The 24,889-nt window shown below is 39.4% G+C and overlaps 3 protein-coding genes across 3 annotated transcripts; 2 read left to right on the top strand and 1 right to left on the bottom strand.

Annotated features, from left to right (window-relative positions):
* Positions 1-772: 772 nt before the first annotated feature.
* On the bottom strand, positions 773-3,403 carry LOC309715393 (tripartite motif-containing protein 16-like). Its single transcript, XM_082548464.1, has one exon. It carries the CDS (start codon positions 2,589-2,591, stop codon positions 927-929), a length of 1,665 nt encoding a protein of 554 aa, XP_082404590.1. The 5' UTR covers positions 2,592-3,403; the 3' UTR covers positions 773-926.
* A 323-nt stretch (positions 3,404-3,726) lies between these two features.
* On the top strand, positions 3,727-7,249 carry txndc15 (thioredoxin domain containing 15). The gene is made up of 6 exons (XM_082548465.1): positions 3,727-3,934; positions 4,355-4,671; positions 5,193-5,339; positions 5,714-5,877; positions 6,572-6,702; positions 6,868-7,249. The coding sequence occupies exons 1-6, from the start codon at positions 3,844-3,846 to the stop codon at positions 7,062-7,064; spliced, it is 1,047 nt and encodes a 348-aa protein (XP_082404591.1). The 5' UTR covers positions 3,727-3,843; the 3' UTR covers positions 7,065-7,249.
* Positions 7,250-8,076: 827 nt separating this feature from the next.
* Positions 8,077-24,326, top strand: LOC309715143 (pterin-4-alpha-carbinolamine dehydratase 2). The gene is made up of 4 exons (XM_082547993.1): positions 8,077-8,355; positions 9,219-9,350; positions 22,164-22,244; positions 24,033-24,326. Exons 1-4 carry the CDS (start codon positions 8,257-8,259, stop codon positions 24,126-24,128), a joined length of 408 nt encoding a protein of 135 aa, XP_082404119.1. The 5' UTR covers positions 8,077-8,256; the 3' UTR covers positions 24,129-24,326.
* The last annotated feature ends 563 nt before the right edge of the window (positions 24,327-24,889 follow it).

Below are 24,889 nucleotides of genomic sequence, written 5' to 3'. Positions count from 1 at the left end.
CAGCATTACATCATCAGCAATCTGAACCATTGATAAAAGGCAGGCTTGAGTCAAACTTTCATGTTGTTGTATCTATTATCAGTAACTCCCTGCAGGCAGGCAAAGAGTGTGAAACTGCAGCACCTGCTAAGCAGATCTTCTCGAGGAGTGATGGCCAGATGAAGCCGAATGAAACCATAGAGCTCTCCAAGTGGTTCGAAAAGAAAGATGAATTTCTTCAGGCTTTGTGTGTACACAAGCCCTTCTGCTGGAGGGTTCTTCTTGTTAAAAGGAAGTTTTTCTTTCCTACTGTCGCCAAAGTGCTCGCTCAAAGGGGATCTTCTGATTGTTGGGGTTTTTTCAGTTTTCTTGATCTTAAAGTAGGGTCTTGGCTTAAAATAAAAAGAATCTTGAGGCAACTGTTGTAGTTTGGCGTTATATAAATAAAAGTGAACTAAGTTTCAGGACCCAGGATCTTGGAGGATCCAAGGCAGCGCATCTCATGTGGGCGAAAACTCCAATGCTTTGCTTTTTTGTAAATTAAAAAAAGGTATCCTATATAAAATCTTTTTTTTTGTAAAAATAAAAGTACATCAAACGAAATTATTCAAACCTACATGTCATCATAGACACATATTGTGTCATTCTTTTGCATTTTTCTTTTTGTTTCCCACGGTTAAACTAGTGACAACAGTTTTTATCATTATTTCTCAACACACTGTATAAATTGAGAATTTCTGAAAAATCTAATTTTGATAAATGTTTTAGTTATGAGTTTGAAAGTAAAGTACAATATTTACATACATACATTAGTTATTAAATTATTGAAAAATTATTTTGTAAACAGAAAAAAATAAGGTACAAATCATAACATACATAAAGATCTTTGATAGTGTACATACATACATCTTAACAAATACTGTATTGCACAGTTCAATATCTCTTATCTACTTGAAGTCAAACAGCTCAGCAGTGTCTCCAGCACTTTGTGGAAGCCACAGTCCAGCATGGAGAGGCTGAGTGAACCTGGTCTGGACTCTGTGGAGGAGATTCATGGTCTCAGTGATGCTGTAGAAAGAAAGAGTTCCTGCCCTGTGATCCAAATATACTCCTATTCTGGAGGACAGAGGGCCTGAGATGAGAGTGGAAATGTTGTTGTGTTTGAAGTTGTAACCACTGCCTGAAACTGTTAATGCCCAGGATTTGTCATTAAATCCAAATCCACATTCCTTCACCGTCCCTCTACGGCTGATATCCTTGTATGCAACAGCTACTCCAACCATCCCGTTGCACTTCACCTCCAAGTAACAGTGTCCAGTCAGACCCTCTCTGCTCAGGACCTGCCGGCAAACAAGGAATCTGTCTGGATGACTTGGATATGACTGGTTTCTACTCATCAGTGTTACTTTTCTGTTGCTGTCACTCAATGATAAAAGTGTGTTCACTGTATCTATATCCAGTGTTATCTGACAAGAATATTTCAAAAAATCGTCTCTGGTTTTGGGTTCTACTTGAGGCAGTAAGATATCTGCTTTGGTCGTTCCAACTGAGATTTTTGGCCACTCATCACTGAGAAGAGCCTTCACTTTATCTCTGGTCCGTGACACAGATGCAGTCACATCCTCAAAGTACTGCAGAGTAAGATTGTTGTAGGTGGGTACGTTTGTAGATGCACTCTGATGTGACAGTGAGGAGTAGTTTTTCAGAAAATGGAGGTGATCCTCTGTCAGTGAGAGCTGCTGCAGTTCAGTGTCTCTCCTCCTCAGATCTCTGATCTCCTGCTCTATTTTCTCCTGAAGCTCTTTGACTCTGTTCTGTTCACATTTTTGCTTGGATCTGATCTGCTGCTTCACCTCAGAGCTTTTTTTCTCAATGAGACTGATCAAATTTTTGAAAGCCTTATCACATTCTCTGAAAGCTTTATCAGCAGAAAGATTCATAGCCTCAACTTGCTCTTGGAGCACCTTCACATCTTTTTCTCTGTTCTGGATTCTCTGTTGGACATTTTGCTGATTTGTTTCAAGATCTTTCTGTTTCTCGGCTCTTTCTGCTGCAGCTGACACTGTGACATGGTCTTTGTGTTCATCCATTAAACAGAGATAACAGATACACTGCTGATCAGTGCGGCAGAAGATCTTCATCACCTCATCATGGCGAGGGCAGATGTTCTCCTGAAGCTTTGAAGTGGCTTTGATGAGCTTGTGTTTCTTTAATGGAGCTACGTTGTAGTGAGGCTGCAGGTGCTGCTCACAGTAAGAGGCCATACACACCAGGCAGGACTTGGAGGCTTTCAGCTTCCTCTCTGAACAGAAATCACAGGCCACATCTCCAGGTCCAGCAAAGGTATGATCAGATGAAGCTGTTGAATGTTCTGCTTTCTTTAAGTCTTCCACTAACTCACCTAAAATCATGTTCTTCACCAGGACAGGCCTCGGTGTGAAAGTCTGCCTGCACTGAGGGCAGCTGTGTGTTTCCTTCTCATCCCAGCAGTTTTTGATGCAGTCCATGCAGTAGCTGTGGCCACAGGGAATAGTGACTGGATCTTTAAGGAGGTCCAGACAAATGGAACAGCTCAGCTTTTCTTGATCCAGCTGAATCAGCTGCAGCGCCATTTTGTCCAGTCAAATTAAGTTTCACTTTCAGCTACCAGAGAAAATCTGCATTCATTGCCTCCTTACACACTAATCTGTGGTGTATGGTCTTTTCAGCGCTTTCATTTGATCACATGGTGTTTAGATTCATATTTTAACTGGCTGAGGAGTAGAAGGGGAGGGAATAAACGGACTTTGTACCACTTTAAGACACTCAGTCAAGCCAGCCCCCACCTTAGTTTGCATTACGTGTATGTGCTACACATTACGGTACGGGAAACTTAGACCTAAATCCAAAATAAAAGCAATCTAGCAATCTAGTTGTGAATGTAATTTTAACATTAATCAACGTGAGTCGGTGATCAATGATGTAATATACCATGAGATAAATATCAATACAGAAATAAACATTAAATACAAATTAAAAACTGCCAAAGGCAGAAATATTCAAGTATGAAATACTTATGCATAACCACATTTAGAAATTACAATTTCAAAAGAAGTGTACAGCCATTGCAAGTAAATTCAGTTTCCACAGAGTAATTTTGACACCATTACTCAGGCAGTATAGGGTAAGTAAGTGACTCTGATTTTGGATATCAGCGTTTTGACATCACTTTATGCAAACCATTTCCCCCCTCTCAAATCACCTTTACATATCTTGAAGTCTTAATTTTCTAATTTGGTTAAGCGAGTTTACGTATGTGGGTTTGCCATATTTGACTATTTTTGTCATTTAAAAGTTATTTTTCATTTCTATATTGGCATGTTTTTTTATTCCATTATTTATTATATCGTCAATGGCAGACTAAAATTGTAGGGTAATGTTGAAATCACGTTCCATTGAAGATCGCGTTTATTTTGAAATCGGTTCTCGGTTTCCCTTACCGTAATACGTAGTATGGACACATACGCAAAACAAAAGGTGGAGCTGTGCAGTAAACTTCAGGAAGTGAGGTGACGCTGTCTTAAACCCTGTTTGATATACCCGAGTACCCAAACTGGAAATCAGTGTTCCCCGTAAAAGGCACCAATAACAGCACAAAAACGGCCAAGGAATGGTCTAGAAATATATGGGATGGATTTCCTAGAGAAAAATAAATGTATGGGTTAAAAAAAAGCATCCCGGAAGCCACCTTTTCATGTGCATCGTCTATTTTCTTCCGCCACAGATCCGACCACTCGTTCCTATGAGTCCACCAGCATCTCTTCACGGCTCAAAATGTCGTGACAGCGTTTCATAATCGTGTTTGGCTCGTTACATTTCAAAAACATGAGGGGGATTTTAAATAAGCTTCAATTACGGTTTGTCTTATTGTTTTTGCTGCATCATGAGGATGTTTTCAAGTTTTCGTCTGGTCAAGGTAAGAGACTGATAGCTGCAGCTAGCCTCAATGCTAACAGTACAAACCTTTATCTAATATAATGTTTGTATTTAGGTTGATCATTAACAGTAACACAGGATATTCTCTCTGTGTAATATTCTATTAGTTAGCTAGTTCTTCAAAGGGATTTAGATGACTGAAATAATGTGAGAGACGCTGTTTATTCTAATCAGATGCCTATGAATCCGAAACAATTACGTGTCATAAATGTGCAAAAAACTATGAAATCGGGAAATGAACAAATGCTTTTCACAGGAGTGTAACTGTCAGCTTATGGCAAGAAATCTGATTGTCCTCAGATAAACTTCTGCAGTGATTCACTATTAAAAGTCAGATGGAATGGAAAACAATTACAAATATGTTATATGTACTGAGTTTAATTATTTTTTTGTCCCTTAGAGTATGACGACTCACTGGAGCTCATTTTGTCAGAGGACACTTTGTCCGATTTGGAGAACAGCCCCAAGTTTGTAGAGTCCGGAGACCTGGACTCTCTGCCGAAGAGGCAGTTCAAGACGGCTGAGATCGCAGATGCTGTGATGGGCACTGAAACTCCCATCGATCCATCTGACATCGAGTCTCTCTTCCCCAAAAATGTGAAAGACTTTCAGTCAGGCTTCTCCCCGCCCTGTGATGACAGCAGTGCCCAGTGTAGTTCACCGGCTCCAGCTGAGAATGGTGGATCACAGGAGGAAGATGCTGAATCATCACAGCAGGTTAGTAAGATGAAACTGTGAGACATAAAAAGGGACTGCTGTTAGACTGCAGCCTTAAAGGGTTACCACCTCAGTTACCACAGTGACTGACATCTAAATTGATGTATAAATTCCAAAAGAAACCCAAAATATAAAGATAATCACAAATTAGTAAATGATTTATTATTAAGGTAAAATTTGCACTTGTGAAGATTTGCAGATTTGTCTTCTAAGATGATTAAGTGAGACAATGAGATCCTTTGATTCTCAAATGTCTTCCTGGACAAATTTACTTTAAGATATTAACACTGGTTGTTATAAACCAACTGACTTAAACCGCTGTTGGATCAATAAAGTCTTCTCCTATCTTAAAAATGAATTGATAAAAAAATCAATAACAAGGTTAATTTAATTTCAGCCTCAGCTTAGCTTTTATGTTTTGACGTGTGCTTGATAATGTCTCACTGAAGATTAGCCCAAATATGCATAGTTATAAATGCAGTTTTGCTGAAACTAACTTTTCCTTGAATGTTTCCCTGCAGCTCACGCTTGACATTGTGCGTGCGGAGGTCATAACGGTTGAGGAGCACAACACCACGGAGACCGCCAAGACGTACAAAGTCAACTGTGATAGACGGAACATCACAGGAATGGAGAACTTCACTGTGCAGGTCCTCAATGCCTCACAGGTACTCACTCCATCCTCTGAGGCACATGTTTACACGCTGTGTAAAGTGTGTAAAAAGTGTGCCACCAATTTCCCAAACATTTACACCAGTTACCATATACAAGATTCATTTATCAACTTTTCTAATGCATCTATTTGTATATTTTTTGTGTGTATAAACCTTTTTGTAAATCAGTTTTGTTTTATTTCATCATAGCATGACTCACTGTTTGTATCGTGAGCATTGTTGTTTGTTGCCTTTACACCTTTCATTTTTGAGTGAATTTACCAGAATTCAGGTTCTGTTTGTATCCCTCTTATAAAATTCCATGCAGGAGAATTTCCTGTTTCTCTCCTGGATAAAAAACACTAAACCCATCCCTTCTTTTCTTTCAGGATCTAATGGAGTTCCTCAATGCTAACAGCACAGAGTGCTCTGTGGTGCTGTTCTTCACCGCCTGGTGCCAGTTCTCAGCCAACCTGGCACCTCACTTCAACGCCCTTCCCCGGGTTTTTCCCAGCATGCATTTCTTGGCACTGGATGCCTCACAGCACAGCAGGTAAATGATCACCTTTGTTCTGGTTTTAACTGTGTAATCTCACTGTGAAAACCCCTCTTAGAATACTTTTTAAAGCTGTTGTCGTCTGTGGCTCACCACCCCTTAGCATCTATATAGAAGCAGAATATAGCTCATGTTTATTAGCAAACAGTTAATTGCATAATTAGAGTAGTTGATAAAAGTTCTTTTGTGTTGAAAATGATAAAAATACAAATGTAGAATAAAGTCTTTTTTGTGACTTTGGTTTTATAATCACATTTGAGGCAAAGTAAGTAAATTAAAGACCAGAATTTTGAAAAGCTGAAAATCATTTTGTTGCAACAAATGTTTGGACTCTATTTTGTGTAAACATCCAAGAATTGATTGATTATGTTCTCATAAAGGGTGCTTATAATAATCTGTATCCCTGTACATTATACATGACATTGTGTAAGTATAATGTACACAGAGGGTTGGTGTGACAGAGGAGAATACTTGGTACAGGATTAGATGGAGGCAGATGATCCACTGTTGTTACCTTTAAAGGAAACAGCTGAAATAAGAAAAATCGACTAACTGCAGACTCAAAAATTGTTTTGAATGCATCTATCATGTATATTCAAAAGATTTTTCTGTAGGTTATTTTGTTGACCAGTGAATATTTAAATCTATTGCGTGTTATTTTCTTGTAATGCATGTCTCCATCTTCCACCAGCCTCTCCACGAGGTTTGGGACTGTGGCAGTGCCCAACATCCTGCTGTTCCAAGGGGCAAAACCGATGGCTCGTTTCAACCACACTGACAGAACGCTGGATACGCTCACATCTTTTCTTGTTAACCAGACAGGTACAAATGCAGGTTATGTGTTACATTATATAGAGCTTACTGGTTTGGGCTAAAAAGGGTCAGAATTGGGTGGTTGGAAGAACATTTTGAGTCATGTAAAATGAATCTGAACGACCACTCAAATGAAACTTGCACCCATGTGTGATCCAACTCTGTGTGTTCCAGGTTTTGAAGCCGGCCCTGATAGAAATGTGACAGACGTAGACCGCCTCGGTCCCCTCCCTAGCGTTCCCGTGAGGAGCATCGACTGGCTGCTGGTCTTCTCCATCCTCTTCATCACAAGCTTCACTCTGTACGCCATCCTGCGGACCGACAGCATACGCTGGCTCATACCCGGACAAGAGCACGAGCATCAAGACTGAAACCTCACAGACTGTTCATCAAGAATGATGTAAAGAATTGTTCGCTAAACAGTTTAGTTTATTAAAATGGCTAATGTGCTCATGTTTTAAGTGTTTGAGTGAAATAAAAACATTTGAGCTCTTGCGGTTTAGAATAAAGATTTGGATTAAAAGTAACAATTTGAGGCTGTGTGCGAGAAGACAAACTGTGCTGTCATTTTTTTTTGTGCCTTTTAGTTGATGTTCAGCTGAACCCAAGTAAGTCCAAAGTACAAAAAAACAAAATAGTTGACATGTCTGTACAAACACTGCTCCTCTCATGCAGGCACACTTTGCTCCTCTTCCTCCTCCTGGCTCTACTGTGTTTTGTTGTCTTGCAGTCCCCTGATTCAGCTGCACTGAACAAACATGTAGGCTGCAGTGAGTGAAAGAGAGGAACATCCTGTGGAGATATTTTACAGCTGTAAATGAAAACATTGCAAACAGTGATGTGTGTAGGAAGGAAATTCTCTGTTGTGGCAGCAAAAGAAAAAAAAAAAAAAAGAGGACAGAGGTGCAGACCCTCTGGCACAGGTCAGAGGTCACTGGCAGAGTCCTTCCAAAGGATCAAAGAATATTCCGTTAGTTTATACAGTGGTGAAAATGACGTTTCAATCATGGCATATGTCAGATGTTCAGTAGTAGTGTTAATTAATTGAAGAGAAATTCGTCATCATAGTTGTTACTTTAGCAGACTGATACCTAGGGCGTATTAAGACATTCTATATTTATATATTTAACCTAGTGAAACGTGTTCAGTAAGTAATTTTATTTAAGTGAAAAAACACCTCAAACATAAAATATCTGGCTATAGCAACTCTTTTGGGTTATTTTTATTTATATAAGCACACAACAGAAATTGCATCCAAATCCAGTTTGAAAAACACATGAAGACGAGCGAAAAGTGACTTTTGTCATGTTAGATAATTAGCAGTGGAAAGCAAAAAATCACATCATTTACTTGTCCTTAAAAAGCATTCACAAATCCATGGCTCTCGGCTATATTTGCAGTATCATACCACTGCTTCTCAATAGAAAACCAGACTCCATTGGAAAAATGCGTGATTTTAATCAGGCACTACGTTAAACAGCTATGGCAAAGTATGAGAGGGCAGTAGAGGAAGAGCAGAGGGGGCATTGGTAGGGAGAGAGGACAGCTGACAGTTTACTGATAATGTTTAGGTTAATGTTTAGCCTGAGGACAGGCAGCCTTCTACACCTGCCGAGCAGCTTGAGGGCGCCTCCGTTCTGCAGCAACAACTCATCTAAAATGGTGAGTAATGTAGTGACAGGCTTTAGCATTAGCATTAAATAACAGAAGAAACAAACTCCACGTGAGGAAAGTCTGTTTTTGAACACAGCTAAGTGTGTGGGTGCACTCCCACGTGACAAGCCAAGCACCGTTCCGACGTGTAGCCTCCAAAGTATCCAGCTCGCGTCGTTCTATCACGTGAGAAACCGTACGCTGAACTCTACCAGGAAAAATGTAAATACAAACTTTAAGGCGTCCATTTACGTTAAGGCGCAAACGATTAAAGTGTGTAACAGTTTTATGAATTGCTCTTATGCTGTTCTTTAATTCGGCGTTAGTAGTTTTTTAGATTTCTCAGTTAATTTGATCCCTTTGCTTTTTACGTTGGCATTTGGCTCATGTGCAATAGAAATGTGAGCGGGGCGAGGTTGGTATTCATATTATTGCGAAGTTGAGATTAACTGTATATTAAAAGTTAACCATCACATTTATTTATTATTTTAGCCTGTGAAATGCCTGCATTTTGTACGCTTTGTTAGGGCTTGGTTGAGACTTTTAGAGTAGGGCGGGGCTTGAGTGGAGTCCCGTCCAAATCCGTTATTTAAACCAATCAAGTTAGGTCCCTTATGCAGGTTACACCCAGGTAAGCCTGACCTGTTGTCCTGGAAAGGACGGCGTTAACGTTCATTTTTGGGTCTAGACCGCCACCTTTTGGACGCAGCGTGAATAGCAGTCAGAGAACTCCTAATACTAGACTAAGCATGTGTGTAAAGGTTGAATCAGCACTTTTCATTATAGTGCAAGAAATTTTTTTTACAAAAAACGTGATTTGTCCTTTATAATTCCAGGGCTAAAGAGTTTAACCGTAATATGATTTTGTCCAGTCATCAGACTCACACTGGCTCTCCCCTGAAGACCGGGAGCAGCTATTGGTCGAGCTCAGGGCCACAGGCTGGATGGAGGTGGAGGACCGTGATGCCATCTTCAAAGAGCTTCACTTTAAAACCTTTAATCAGGTGTGTGTATTTATGTTAATATAGTAATTAGCTTTGTTGAAGTCTTAGATCTAATTAGGGATCTATGACTTAGAATTTTATTTTTTTTATATTGCTGTTATTTTTTCATCACTTCCTTTGATTTGAGTTTAGACCTAATTTAGATTATGTTTATGTAAGGCTAGCCATTCATGATCAGGTGCAGTTAGGTGTATCTAACGTCTTCTCCCCTTTCCCTGTCATGCATGTGTGCACTTTTTTCAAAATATGCATAGGTCCTATTCTTGATTTACCACGTATAGTTGAGTTGTGGCGGACTAGTCCACAAATTGCAGGGATGGCGATTCTATCACTGTCTTCTTCTGTCCACATTCCCTTGAGCAAAACCCTGAAACTGTAATTGCTTCCAAAGGACAGGCAGGCGCCTCTCTCTGCCACGATTAGTATGCAGTTATGCGTGCAAAAGATTGAACGACAGGCAAAAATCAGCAGCTAATTCTACATCTAGGCACCATTGCATATGGTGATTGAAACTGAAGTGTCTGTTGTCATTAAATCAAGCGCAGGATGTAAGATGCTAAAGGTGTAATAAAAGAAAAGTGCCTCAAAATAACAGTTTTATATAAGTGCTGGGATCACAATATCAGACCACAACAGCCATGCCTGCACAGCTGGATGGTGTGTAAATGGTGTTTCTTTGAATTTGACATAAAGGGGGGGAAAAAAGAAACATGCACATCTATTTCTGTCTTAGTGGTCTTTTTTTATTCCAGGTGGCCAGTAGAGTCTGGGATGAAGCAGTCATTTTTCCAGTTTCTGTAGCCTTGAAAATCTGTTCACCTATAGGAGGGTTGTTGCACGCTGCCAGATGCATGCCCAAAGTGTTGATCGGAAACTCATAATTTCAGCTGTGATTCTGGTAGCATACTGAGCATAAAATTGTGATATTGAAATCAGTAGTCAGACATGTCTCCACAGGTTATAACTGTGTCAAGTTTCAGCATTTTTTCTGAAGTACTTATGAATGACCTAAGACACCAAATGTGCAGGATAATAACATCTAGGGCTTGGTATTGTTTAAAAACAATACTGTGATTAGCGTTCTTCGTGTCAGTGTCATCAATGAACTATTGTTTGGTTGTTATGCAATATCTCTGACTTGGTTTACGTGAGACTGAATTATAGAAATTTTGTGGTTCAAGAAAAGACATGAAGTTGCAGGAAAAAGTTAGTGATTTAAATAATATTACGTCCCCGGCCTGGGGTAACCTGGATGTAACATGAGGTGCAGCTACCCACACCAACCACACCGAAGAAAAGGCCAGAAACAAACAAAAGACAAATCTCCAACTTAAACTCATAACCAATAAACAAGACAAAAATGGTTCAACAAAAAAGTTTTCTTACTCCTGCTACTGCTGCAGTGCTCAATATATATACAGTGTAATAGTCAAAATTATCTATTTACAAATCTATTTATGAACAAACTGGTTTGTAGCTGCAATAATACAAAGCACACTGCTCAGTCCAGTCTACTCACTAACAGACATTGAGATCAGATTCCTCATACTTAGCAAGTATATTTAAAAAAAAAATGTATTTAAATTAAAACACTTTTCCCTGCAATTATATTGTGGTTTCGCGCCTTATACTCTGCTTTTTCGTTTTCTCAACAAAAACTACAATTTTAAATAGAAGCAGTGCCCGTGTTCTTATAATTCCACCAAACTTGCCAAACTTCTCAGTCCATCTGTGCTTAATATTTACTGAAAAAGGGAAGCTGAAGAAAACCTTGCCTTAAAAACTGTTATGATTCCCATTGGGGAATATTATTCAAAGAATAACTAAAACAGACCATGAATCCAAACAAGCCCTGAATGCCAGATTGTTACTTTAGTCTAGAGACACTTTGAGGCAGTGCTCAGGACGTTCAGTGACACCAGGATAGTTTAATTGCACATGTTGCAGAGGTCTGTTCTTTATATAATTTGTGCCACTATCCATAAAAACCAGCATCCATCCTTTGAATATTTATCACGAAGTGTTTAAATTTTAAGTGCTTCTAAAGACAAACAAGGACACAGTGCAAGGATACTTTGGGATGCTAATCAGAGTCAACAGTAAAGTATGGTAATATTTGAGTAGGGCGAATATGCCGGGCGGCGGTGTAATCCTTTATTTATCCAGATAAAAGTATCATTAAGATACCCAACCATGAGGGCATCTGAAGTTACACCAAATACAATGCATAACAATATAATGCATAAAGAAACAAATACACCTAGTATTCCATACAGACAAGTGAACCTGATCATGTGAACCATGTGCAATAACAGGATGGCGGTTAGCACTGTTGCCTCACAGTAAGAAGGTCTGGGTTCAAATCCAGCTTGGTCTCTTACTGTTTGCATTTCGCATTCTCTCCTCATGCCTGTCTGCATGGGTTGTCTCTGGGAAATTCCTGCTTCCTCCCACAGTCCAAAGACATGCATGGGGTTAGGTCAACTGGTGTTTCTAACTAAAATGACTCTAGGTGTATAAGTGGGCATGACAGCCTGAGACGCTGAATTGGATAAGTGGAAGAAAATGGATGGATGGAAAAATATGCAGGTACTGTATGAGGTACTTAGATGAAATGGACAGGTGCACATTGGTGGTACAGTTTAGCTCTGAATTTTCAGGATTGCACTGAAAGTAAGTGTTTCATTTAAAATGAATTATGGCAATTTATCAGAAGGTTATTTATAATATTTATATAGTTATTTATAATATTGGTGACTGTGTCTACTGTAACACAGTTCCTGAGAGCTGCCTGGCAGCTGAAACTAGTTCTCTTGCTTCCTGGGGTAAAACAAACATTAAATATTCTTTTCAAAAGTTTTTTGGCACGTCTTGTAAGCAGCTGCTCCGTTCGCTCACTCTGTGCGGGGCGAAGTAAACTGCAGCATCTCAAGGCCACTTAGCGGACTTCCTCTAATCCCATCGTTAGTTGTTTTAGTCCCTAAAATAGTCTGTTTTTACACTTCCCCATGTTTGAAGTCGGAGGGTGAGCGCTGACCTCCCCCATCTACTCCTCCTGGCTCTAAAGCCTCTCCTCTTACCCCGACACGTCAGGCTGCATTACTCTGAGACTCGCCAGGAGGCCAGTTGGCAGCAATTAGGGTTTTGATCAGAATGATTTCTTTCACAAACAATCAAATTGGTTAAAATGTTTCATCTGGTTCACAAACCACTAACAACCCCATCATTCCTTCTGCTGTGCATCGCTTTCTCTCTTCTTTTTCTCTTCTTCTTTTTCTCTTCTTTTTTTTTTTTTAAATTCTTACTTGTTGCCACCCTCCTTTCCCCTGTCTCTGCCTTTCAGTCTTTGTCTGTCTCTCATTCCCATTCTGTGCCCCATGTTATTGGGGGAATGAGCTCATGTTGTTCCAATTTTACATGCTGGCAGCTCGCTCTGTCTGTCTGTCTCTCTATCCTTCTTTTTCACCCTCTTTTATTCTCTCCAGACACCACTCAAACTCTCTGATGCATTTTCACAAACTCTCCAGCTCGTTTTTCATGGCTGCTCTTAAAGGGCTTTTACCGAAGGGGAATGGAGATGAGGAGCGACATGCTGGCTGATTTCCATTCGCCACTTATCTCCAAGTGATGGGCTTGAGGAAATCAGATCCCCAAGAGTTTATAATGAGAATAACAAATCCCCTTCCTGTGTATCAAAACACTTCCTCTCCTGATCTCTAGGGGGCGGTAGAGCCATACTCATGCATTGAAGTGAGTACAGCAAGTTGAGCGAATTCATGAGATGCTCAAGAGCTAGAAATGAATTTAAAGGAAACATGGCAGCTGGGATTGCTTCTTTGAGTTTATTTTTCTTTGATTACAGCAAGTGGAAAGTGTTATGATGCCTTTATAAATGGCTCAGGAGTTTAGCTGCGGCGTGTGGGTATACAGTGTGATGTTTGTGGCATTAGTCGGAGGAGTAACTGTGAGTTATTTTTCCTGTCAAGTCCAGTCTGTTTAATGTGCTTTGAGAGGTGAAATCCTCTTTCTGGAGTCGCTTTGGTCAGTGGGAGTTATTGCAATCACATATAGACGTACGTGTGTGTGTGTGTGTGTGTGTGTGTGTGTGTGTGTGTGTGTGTTTAATACTGTAAATCTGGGCTGGAATTGAACATGTTCTAAGTTGTGGTCGCTGATATTGTTTACACATTAAGCTTTATGTTATGTATGTTTACAGATTACCATCTGCTATACATTTCGGTGGATGAAGTGGAAACTTTCATGCGACACAAGTGAAACGGGTAGCTTTCGGGTGCAGCTTGTATAAGAGAGGGTGAGCTGTGCATGCTCAACTGTTGTGTTGTGTTAGCTGAGGTTGACATCGATGGCATTCCTCCTTCTCCCACAAATATTCAGTCAAGCAGCCCTGGGAAAAAAAAATCACTCAAAAGCTACATTTAGGATAGAGGGGAAAAATGGCCGGTTATTATCTTCAGTCTTTCTTGTAAAGTAAACAAGGGCAGTCTTAACCTAAGGAGGGAAATTTTTAATGGTTAAATATCTGCATCCATAGCATGCTCCACTGTTTTTATTAGAGGGATTAAAAAGCAAATGGGTATGAGCACCAGTGAAGAGGTTATTAAATTTATCAGTGATAGTATTGTTGGCAATTAATGTTATTTTTGGACAATTTTCAATTGTTTTGAAGTTTTCATTCATAAATTATTTTAAAAATAAAAGTATTTATTTTTCATTTATTTAAACAGGTAATCCCATCAGAGATTGAATGTCTCATTTACAAGCGAGACCTGTTTCAGACGAGCATAATAAAATTACAACAGTTAAATAGAAACAGTAAAATAGTAAAATATTGCTCAATGTTTACGCATCTGGTTCATTTCTGTTTTCCACACAAAACATTGCCTTGAATGTTCATTTTAATTGTGCAACATGTTTGTTTGTAATTGTGCAATCATTGATGATTCGGGTCAATTTATTTTATTTATATGGCTCCAAATCATCATCATCATCATCTTTATTTATAAAGCACTTTAAAACAACCACAGCCGACACAAAGTGCTGTACATTTGAACTAAATAATAAAAATACATAATAAATAAAAAAATAAAAACCAAATGAAAGAAAAAGTAAAACCATTAATTAGTTTTTCTTGTAATTGAATAAATAATTAAGTCACAACAATAGTATTATTAAAACATTTCAATTCAAAGACCTACGATGATATTATTAGATGAAACGAAAACATATAGCAAATATACACATTAAGATAAAGCATTTAAAAGTATTTCCTATCATGTGCTGTATTAAAATATATATGGATTCTGACAGTTTTAGTTAATAGTAAAAGTTAGTAGTAAAATTTATTTAATTGCTGTATGTTTAACTATTTTAAAGGGATTACATATTTACATTATTCACTCACTGCTATCTTGTTCTTATAGACCCCCCCCCCCTCCCCCCCATATTGGGATATAATACAAACATATTTCACTGGCTAGCTTAAAGTATAAACACTGCATCCACTCCTGCGTCCATCGGTTGCTGAGAGTACGCTTATTTTTTCACATTTCACTTCAGCCTAGAAATGAAAAAGTAATCGTATCTTGAACACATAACATTAGTGGAACTGTAAATGTAAAAGTATAATTTTACTCAAATGCATCAGTAATTACCTGGATTTCATCCCATACATTATTTTTAAAATAATTTTGAAAGGCTGAAAAGACTCCCCTCCTACTCTTGTAACTCTTTTCCTCGGAAACGACTTCAAGCTGCTGTGGAAAATATTTTAAAATTAATTTATTGTAGCTTGCCATCACCAGTGTGTGAATGTGTGCGTGAATGGGTGGATGACTGGATATGTAAAGCGCTTTGGGGTCCTTAGGGACTAGAAAAGCGCTATATAAATACAGGCCATTTACCATTTTACCATTTTATTGTTATTTTGAAAAATAGTCACTTCAAATAAAAAAATAAATAAAATAAATTCCGAACATTTTAGTTTTATTTGTGTGAAATTTTTTTTAAGTGTCTGCCATACACAAACAACCTCCCAAGGTTGCCGCAAACAATAACTACATCACAAGCTCTGGGAAAAAACTTCTGGACTTAACTTCCAATTTCGAGTCTGAGGTAGCGACTCTGATTTTTACTGAAGAGTGCAATGCTGTGTTCAGACAGCTGCCTCTGCTCCTGCTCTGCTCTTGGAGGCTGATCCCCCCCTCCCCCATCCCTTTTTTATATTCAGTCAGAGGCTCCCTCTCCTCCAAATCTCCTTCAAGCCTCTGCCTCTCGTTATGGGACTTGGTCTACTTGTGTTGAATAAGTTGTCCTACAACTAAAACTGAGCCCCTGGGTAAACCAAACTCCCAAAGCCATCCTCCTCCAGCTTCACACACACACGCACATGTTTTCGCATACAGGTTAGACTGATGAATTCATTTGCTCATGCTCCATACCAAACAAGCAGGGCCTCTTCTCCCAGGCAAATAGTTGAGCAATCAGATTGGACAGTCTGTTGGGTTGATTTGTCAATTTCCCAGTCAGTCAATATCAATCAGTGAATTTATTTCTTTTTGAAATGAACGTTAATTCCTTTCGTCATGTGTGCTGTATTTATGTAGCACTTTGAGTCTTACTGACCACTTTACACTGCAAGCCACACCCATTCATACAGCCCTTAATGTTTTTATAACCTCAGCGTCTTCCTGTTACAGATAATATATTGTGGGCAGTTATGACGCTTTGGTGTCTTGCCCAAGGACATTTAAACTGGCGGATCGGTTGGACAGCGAATCAAATCACTGACCTGCCAGTCGACCTTCTAGACCTTCCAGATACCAAAAGATAATCAGTTTCCACTTCAGTCGTTACATCCAAGAAGCTGGAACTAGTGAATGGTTGGTTTCCTTGATACATGACTTTGGTGATCTATTATTTCAGCCACCTTTAAGTGGACTCGGGAGTATCCCACATTTCTTGACTATTGTTTGGACGCGATGATTCAGGGATTTGCCACCCTTCAAAGAGTTTAGGCAGTGTTTTACATTCCACCGGATGGGGAGAAAAAAGGAAAGCTAACAAGAAAATGTTATAATTTGTTCAAATGTTTAGAGGTATGCACACAGATTTGCATATACAACTCCTACACTTGTCCTCAGACGAGCAAGAAGCCAATTAATCGGCTCAGCGGTGTTCAGTTCCCACCTTCAATCTCCAAAGTGAAACTTTCCCTGGGAACCAGAGGCATCCTGCGTTCATCCCATCCTGTGAGAATAGCTGGAGGGAAGCCACAAGGTGTGGCACCCAAGCGGAGGTGGTTAGATAATCTGGCTATCAGACCTTGGGTAAAGTAAGATGGCCCTGACGTCTGCCGTCTGTTGACAAGCCCAATGCCTTTTTGAGCCCTCGCTACTAACCCCCGCAGTTAATGAGGGGTTTGCATAAGTTGGCCTTAACACCATACCTGAGCGTTACGTGACACTCGTTACAAAAAGGAGCTGAGTTGTGTGTGAAGAGTTGTAACACATGATATTAGTCACTAAATGAGCGTCAACACTGGCAGAGAGTCAAACTGAAACCCTGCTCTGCTTTTCTCAACTTTAAGAATCTTAATTTGAGAAGATTAATACCGCTGATGTTACACTTGCCCAGCAGAGCTCTCTCTCTCTCTCTCTCTGACTACATGAAAGAACTTCACAGCTGGCAGCTTTGCTTCATAATTACTTGATATTTTGCTTTAAGTTACATGTCAACTCAGCGGGCAGCCCACGTCTGGCCAGCTGGAAGCTCGTGAAGAGCTGTTTGGGGAAAGAAGAGAAATGAGGTGTGGTCATCATCATTATCATCACCACCACAACCACCGCCATCGAAATCACAGCTTTCTTCGCTTGCAGAGGAGCGAAGGTTTTCCAGGGGGCTAACGCTGACGCGGGTGATGATGGGGCTAGCGAAGTAATCATCGGGTAGTCACGGCGGTGTGTAATGGAGGAGAGCGGCTCGTCTTCCTGTGCGTGCGTGTCGGCGAATACTCGCGCATATGCCGAGGAGGCTTGTGTGTGTACATTTGTGCATGCACCAGTGTGAAAGTGTGTGTCTGTCAGAGGCTAGTAAGGGTGGGCACAATCTGCATGCACTTAGTCCTGGCAAAGCAGTGCAGGCGTTTCTAAGCCCTTGGACCGCGGGGTGGTGGAAAGCCGATCTGTAAATAACAGACACATGTGTTTGAAACTGAGTCCTGTATTCCAGCCCAGAGCCGCAATGAGAGGGAGAACACCACTCCGCTCCGACGTCAAATTGTCTCATCCAGTGTTGTATGACAATCATGCTGTAATAGCACCAAAATGGCTCCTCAAAAGAGTGTGTGTGTGTGTGTGTGTGGAGGGGAGAGTGGCATAGTGGCGGTCTGCTGTCGGGTGTTTCTGATTATTTGAGATGGGGGCCTGCATAATGTCACGTCAAATTATGTGACTCTGACAGCTACAGCTTGTTGGGCCAGTTGGAGAGAACTGCTGGCTGGCTGGCTGAGAGGATGGATAGCCGACTAGCTGGCTGACCTGTTGGCTCGAGAAGTGTGGCCCGTACAATACAAATGGGATAAACAAAGCACTTTGAGAGGCCAAGCCCTTGACCTCTGCTGAAACGAGACCTCATCTGGGAGTTGAGGATTGGTTTTAATTTCTGTTTGGCCCAAGTGGAGGGTGTTGAGATGACCTACAGATGACGGACAGGCACAGCACTGTCACTTTGCCTGTATTGTTTCCTCATGCTCTGTTTACTGCCCCCAAGGGAGCACTGTCTGTTGAGAAAAGGCTGATGTAGGGCAGGATTTATTTTCTGGATTCACTATTTCAGGTTATTTTGACATTCAACTCCAATTCATTTGTAGCGAGAGATTACTGCTTTTATTTAATTTTTTTTTCTTGTTTCTCTCCATTTTTGTTTCTTTTATCAGGCTTCATGATACTTAACAGTCATCTTATGTTTCCCATTCCCTCCAAATGCTCTTTGGTTCATTTGCACATCACTGACAGCTGAATGGGGACAGGAAATGTCTTGGAAAGTGTGACAATACTTATGATAAAAGCAGTGCAGCTTCCATGTTATACAGCACTTTTCAAGCTTGGGTTATCAATATAAACTAGTCCGGTTTAGTGCAGTTTCAGTTGAATGAATTAGGGGTAAACAAAATGGATGGATGGTTAGATAATTCAAAATACATTGTTCTTGATCATTGGCAAACGTCATGATACTGTTTAGCTGTTGCAGGATTAAAGTTATGAAATCTGCATTTACATTTGATGATTAAAATCCTTGAATTTACTAAACAAGAAAAAATAAATACTTGCAGAGGGATTCATTCCTATTGTTTATAATCATTTTAGGCTGTTGGAAATAATGCTAACATGACAAACCTTTCTTTTTAAGAAGTTGCTTAATTGCATGTTCACCAGTGAAACCATTTGTCATGCTTTTAATTTTTGTTAGCTTGTCACATTTTTACACATTTGCAAATAAATTGATCGTTTCTATGTATTTTATGTAAGTCTTCAGTGAAAATAAGACTGCTAATATTTGTGGTTAGCAATAACTTTAGCATAGGATTGATGAAGCGCAGGCGGCGAGCATGATCAGTAAACGCACACCTACATGTCGTAGCTGTCTGCCGCCAAATGGGGACGGTGTCAAAGATATGTGGAACAGCTGGAAATGTAAGCTACTCGTGTTTGTGTTTGTCCTGCTGTTGATCCTTTAGCTTAGCCCCTGCTATAGAGAAGACGGAAGTCACACAAAGAACTCGTTGTTTTATTTTTTCTCTTCTCGGTGAACTCTGTTCTGAGTAGTGTCCTGTTGGACACTGCGGTGTTGTGTAGTTTTAGTGAAAAGCTGCCTGAAGGCACTAGAGGACATTGTAGTTTTATGTACAAGTTGTGGCAGTGCACAGGGAGAAGAGGAAGAAAGATGAGCTGAAGCTTCTCCAGCTTGTATTTTTTTGCTTTTATTTAAAAGCGTAGGATGCTATATATGCATGCTTGTCTCTTTACGGTACCAGCATGGTACTGGGCTGGTAGCCTATAGGTGCTCCAAAAAGCTTTACAGATCCATGTGTATATGTTTGTAGCTGTGTACTGTCATTTGGCCTGTTGTTGTTCATGTTTGTGCTGTTGTTGGGCTTTTAGCTTAGCACCTACTGCAGAGAAGACAGAAGTCATTTTAGACAACAAAACTTCTTTTTATTGGAGTGAAATTGAGTGTTAAAAAAGTTCATTGCCCATGCCAGTCATTGATTCTGCTTCTCAGGTGTGTGTGTGTGTGTGTGTGTGTGTGTGTGTGTGTGTGTGTGTGTGTGTGTGTGTGTGTGTGTGTGTTGAATTATTTTGGTGTTTCTGTTGAAGCTAGCTTTTTCGCCAACTAAGACAGCATTGTTGAGTTTTTAGAGTGTACATCAGTGTGTTCTTTCAGCCTTGCTATTGAATGTATGCATAGCAAAGTGCTATGCTAATGGACACAAACATTCATGAGCACAGTTTTAAAAGCTGTGTAGACTGAATTTCTGTCATCTTTCTCTCTTTGAAACAAAAAGGTACTCAAGCTGAAAAACCCACTTGTGTACAGTATAAGCTAGTTCCTACCATAAAGGATTTACGTAGCCACTGTAATGTACATATTGTTACTATACACTGTGTTTCCATCAGTTTTCTAATGCCACACATTTCCACTCTTGAATGAGAGTGTCAGCTAACACTAGCAAATTTGGTTACCATTCTTAAGTTGTATTTTTGTAAGTAACAAATTGAAATCTGCCAGTTATTGTGAAGTAGCTAAATAGCAAAATACCAGAACTTCATTTAGCAAAACTCAAGTAGAAACCATTTTTTGTCAAATAAATGCATTAAAACTGCTTTATGAGGTCCCTACAACACAAATGCAGTGGAGCAGACCAAAGGTGAGGTGTGACAGCAGTTGTCTGTGTTAAAGTGGCCACACCCCCAAATCTAGTTTCCAGATAGATGAGTTAGAGAAACTGTCTATAGAGCCCTAAACACTTTCTATACTAGGCTGTGAATGTCTACTCTTAAATTCTGCTGTAAAATTGGGCACTTTAACATTGGATTGTATGGGGATCAATTCACTTTTGGAGCAAGCCTCTAGTGGACACCAGAGGAATTTGGCACTTTGCATGGTCTCAGCCAACATCTTGTGTAGTGGAAACCCTAATACCAATGATGGTGTCAAAAAAGAAGGAAAAAAATGTTAGCCTGAAGAATGAGTTATAAACATTCATAGACCATGTTTAATCAGTCGGAAGTATCTTAAAATACCACGAGATGACTTTTTTGTTCTATAACAAGGGACAGATTAGGAAGGGAGTTTCTGAAAAAGCACAGTGTTTTGAACTGGGACATTGTGCAGGAACCAAAAGTGTTAACACAGAATCCTTTTACCTGTCACTTAATGTTCCTCAGTGGTATATTAACCTGAAGTCAGCCCTTAGAGGGAGAAGACATGTTTGGACAACACCTGACATGACAGGCTGCTTAGCAATCTCCATTAAAGCCAATGAAAACTGAGAAAAAGCAGACCGCCCGGCTCTCTAAATTGGTGCCAGTGAGGTCAAGTTGCAGGAATATGTCAATTACTTAAATTGATCGGGAGACGGTTTCCTTGATAACCAATTTGATCAAGCTCCTGATCGTGTTACATGCATAGCACTACACGTGAATTGAGCAGGCTGTCTCAGAAATTGGTTACAACACACTAAAAAGGCTAAACGCAATTTCCTCTTTGAGGCTAATTCTGTTTCGTCATGTCAGGTGGTGGATGGGGCCACAGCCATAGCATGTAAACAATGGCATTTCAGTTGATTTAATTAGGCAGAGAGGAAGCATTTAGGGGCTTAATTGAGATTGCAGTGGGAAATTGCTCTGAAATAGGTCTACCTGATTCTTTTTTTCTTCTTTTTTTCCCCTCTCCTCACAGAGAGCATGACGAGGGATTTCACTCTCCTCTTTGTAGATAATTAGAATAACCGTAATCACTCCCTGGATGGCCTGTGATTGGAGCGAGTCACATGCCAAACTTATGAAGAGTGTGTATGTTTCTCGGTGTGTGCATGCATGCTCTAAAGTCCTTTTGTGGTTGTGGAAATTGAACACATGCATCCAAGAGGACCTTCTATATTCAGAAATCCGTCTTGTACTTCTCCCCGCCTCAGATGGCAGTATTGCACTTTATTAAGCTTTGGATTGACATTATTTTATTTATATAGTATTAAACTTTTTTATTCTGTCCTAACATGGTTCTCTATTAACATTGTGTTTTAATTGTTGTACCACATTTTGTGACCTTTATGTCAGTGAATGTGCTATATAAATAAACGTTACTTACTTTATTTATTATTTATGAAACTTCACATTTAACTTATTTCAAATTTGATGACAGAGCCCTTTAAACAGGCCCGCTATATTTTCTAATCAATAGTTCCGTTGAAGTGTTACAATTTTGCAAGATTACTTACAGAATGATTTGTTTTCACTAATTATGTGTATACTGTTAACATTTATTTATTTTAATTTAGATTTTGACCATTAAAAATGCAGGAGTCCTTTTCTGTTTGTTATTCTGATGACTTTGCTTTTAGCAGAATTTGTACATCTGAACATTTGATCATCTTTTTGTATTTTTTCCATTTATTTATTTATAAAAAAGTGGATCAAATTTAATGCAGTGTATTAATCACTTTGTGCTTAAAAACATGCATTTTGAAGCATGCTCGCAATAAATTCAGCCATCATTTTATTTTCCCCCTAACAGGCGTTTGGCTTCATGTCACGGGTGGCTCTGCAGGCAGAGAAGATGAACCATCACCCAGAATGGTTCAATGTTTATAATAAGGTAACAGGGACTGGAGATTCATTTACAGTGCTGTGTTTATTTACTGTCAGTTAGAGTAAGTGCATCTTGCAAAATCAATAGTGGTTTGTTTGATTTGTTGCCATATTTACAGTTTTGTGGTTTGTTAATAACAAATTAGACACACTGCAACTGATCTTGTATAAAGCCTGATTTACTTATTTATTTATTTATTTATGTCAAACGGTTATCACTGGCCCATAGCCAGGCTTTCACACACTCCTTATGCAAAAAGAAAAAGGAAGAGAAAATCAGGTTCACACTTTACTCCCATAGTTTTTTTTGTTTTTTTTTTTTGTGAAAAGCTCTGCAAATATGTCTGCCTTCCTTCACAGCCCCAGCACTAACACAGGCTCTCTCACTTTCCCTGCCTCACAAATAAAGTAGTGGTTGATATGACAAACCCAGTCCCTGAAAATCTCTCAGCATTAGGCTGTAGCCACTGAGTTACTGTGTGGCGGACCGGGCCGCTCTGGGAGGAATGCTGCTCCTAATCCACTCTTTATTAAAGTCTCTGTACAATGGTGCAACAGGTCTCTGGGCCCCCACAGCACTTTCCACCAGACACTTACACATAAATCCCACACCGACTGAGGTACAGCCTCGACAAAACAGAAGCTGTATGCTGAGCTGCTGCTAATATTCTCTAAAATTCACTCTAAACCTTCTGTTCTGTTTTGGTGGTTGTCAGTTTTAAGGGTATTTACAAAAAATGTTTTTGGAAGCTGGGGGGGTCAAACTGCTGCAGGAAAGGAGTAGTTATCACAGTTTATGTCAAATAAAACTATAATGTGTATCACAATATGTACAAAGTTTCACATTTTGTAAAGTATGATTAGAGAGTGGTTTTTAGGAGAGTATTGTTTGACAGCAGCAGGAAGTCTCAGCACCTGTGGGCAGTTTGCTTGAGTTTGTCATCACAGAAATGTCACACAGAGACCAAAAACCAAAACCTGTATTCACTGGCTGCAAGTGGCAAACCACAGCACAGCTGGGAGCACTGCACGCTGTAGTTACACCTACCAATACACAGGAAGGTCACATTATATTTCCACCAGAATGTGCAAGAGCTGTCACAGAACTAGGTGATAGTTTTAATATTTTTTTCCAAGGTTGCACAACACTGGATGCGACACATAATGCACTGAAAGCTGTGTCTAGATGGCCACACATATGCTATCTGATTTGTACCTTGTACTCTTGAATACAGACTGGAAATCAAAGGTGGACATAATTACTCTAACATTCCCCCCTTTAGACTGTGACCAGCATTTTGACTTGAGCCTAATAGCTTATACAACTGGAGCCAGACGCGCCCATATTTGGAAAACGGGGTGATTCTAATTAGATTAGTATATTTTTACAGGTAAAACCATGGTATTTAATTTGACAAAACTGTATATTGGTTCAGTTAACCACAGAGCAAGCCATATTATTTGTCCCATAACTGATGACTCCAAAAGGCGCCACCAAAACAAACAGTTGCGAGAGCTCCTGTTTAGTCACTCAAATGAATAAAGGCAAAGCCTGGTGATGCAGATAGGTGCCGGCACCTACCTGTCAAAGTGACCACAGTCCTAATAACGCAAAACCTTGAGCTATACCACAATTTAAAAGAATGGAAGGTTTTCTGAAATGACAAAGAATGTAATTTTATTGGATTTTTTTTTTTTTGCAACTATTAAACTCTTAAAAGTTGTTTTTAGGAAAATATTTTGATCATGTTGTCATTGCCTTGTGATTGACACTAACATGTATATGTCTTCACAGGTCCAAATTACACTGTCTACACATGATTGTGGAGGGCTGTCAAAACGGGACATCAAAATGGCCAAATTTATTGACAAAATTTCACTTTCCATGTAGTTTTTTTTTTTTTTTTTTTGTCTTTAGTCTGCAATCTGTCACAGCCTTTGTAGATACACTGATTTTAGTTTCAACTCTTTAAAAAGACGACTGCACTACAGAGTTAAATGTATTTAGTCTTTCACATGTGCATATCCTGCTTCTGATTTTTGTCCCAAATAAAATCTGTCAAAAATAAAATAAACATTTTACACTGTTTACAAATGTTCTTGTTTCATCTCTAATTGTTTTAAAATGATGCAGTGTATCTTGAATTAACACTGTATGAAAGCTCTTTGGTTTAGATTTCCCCAAAAGTCAGAGACTGGAAAGGTATCACTGAGTGATTTTCTCATATGGAATTAAAATGGATCGTGATTGGTCAGCAGTACTCTGTCAAGTTCTCACCAGTGAGCTTTTACATGTGAGTCCATCAGATCACATGCTCTCCTTTTGTCACTTGATCGTGGAAGGGGTCAAAGTCAGTAGGAAGGGAATTAATTTGATTTGCGATTTTGTAAAGGCTGAACTAAATTCAGTGCCTTCTACCTCTCATGTGTTTGGTTGTAGTTTTTTGGGGAAAATCCAAGTTTATAAACATAAATATGCATAAATAAAGCATAAATATGCTTCCTTGGTCTTTCCTGATCATAGTGAGTTTAAAAAATGCTGTAAATTCTCATTTTATCGCCAAACTAAATTCAGAGTCGGCTCAAACAGATTTGCTACCTTTTTAAATGAGGAACCTGACAACACTTCAAGTACAAGTCAGTGTCTGCTAG

This window comes from Aulonocara stuartgranti, assembly GCF_965226115.1.
Source record: "Aulonocara stuartgranti genome assembly, chromosome: 10".
NCBI classification, from domain to species: Eukaryota; Metazoa; Chordata; class Actinopteri; order Cichliformes; family Cichlidae; genus Aulonocara; species Aulonocara stuartgranti.
This window is presented reverse-complemented; position numbering and strand designations above follow the sequence as displayed.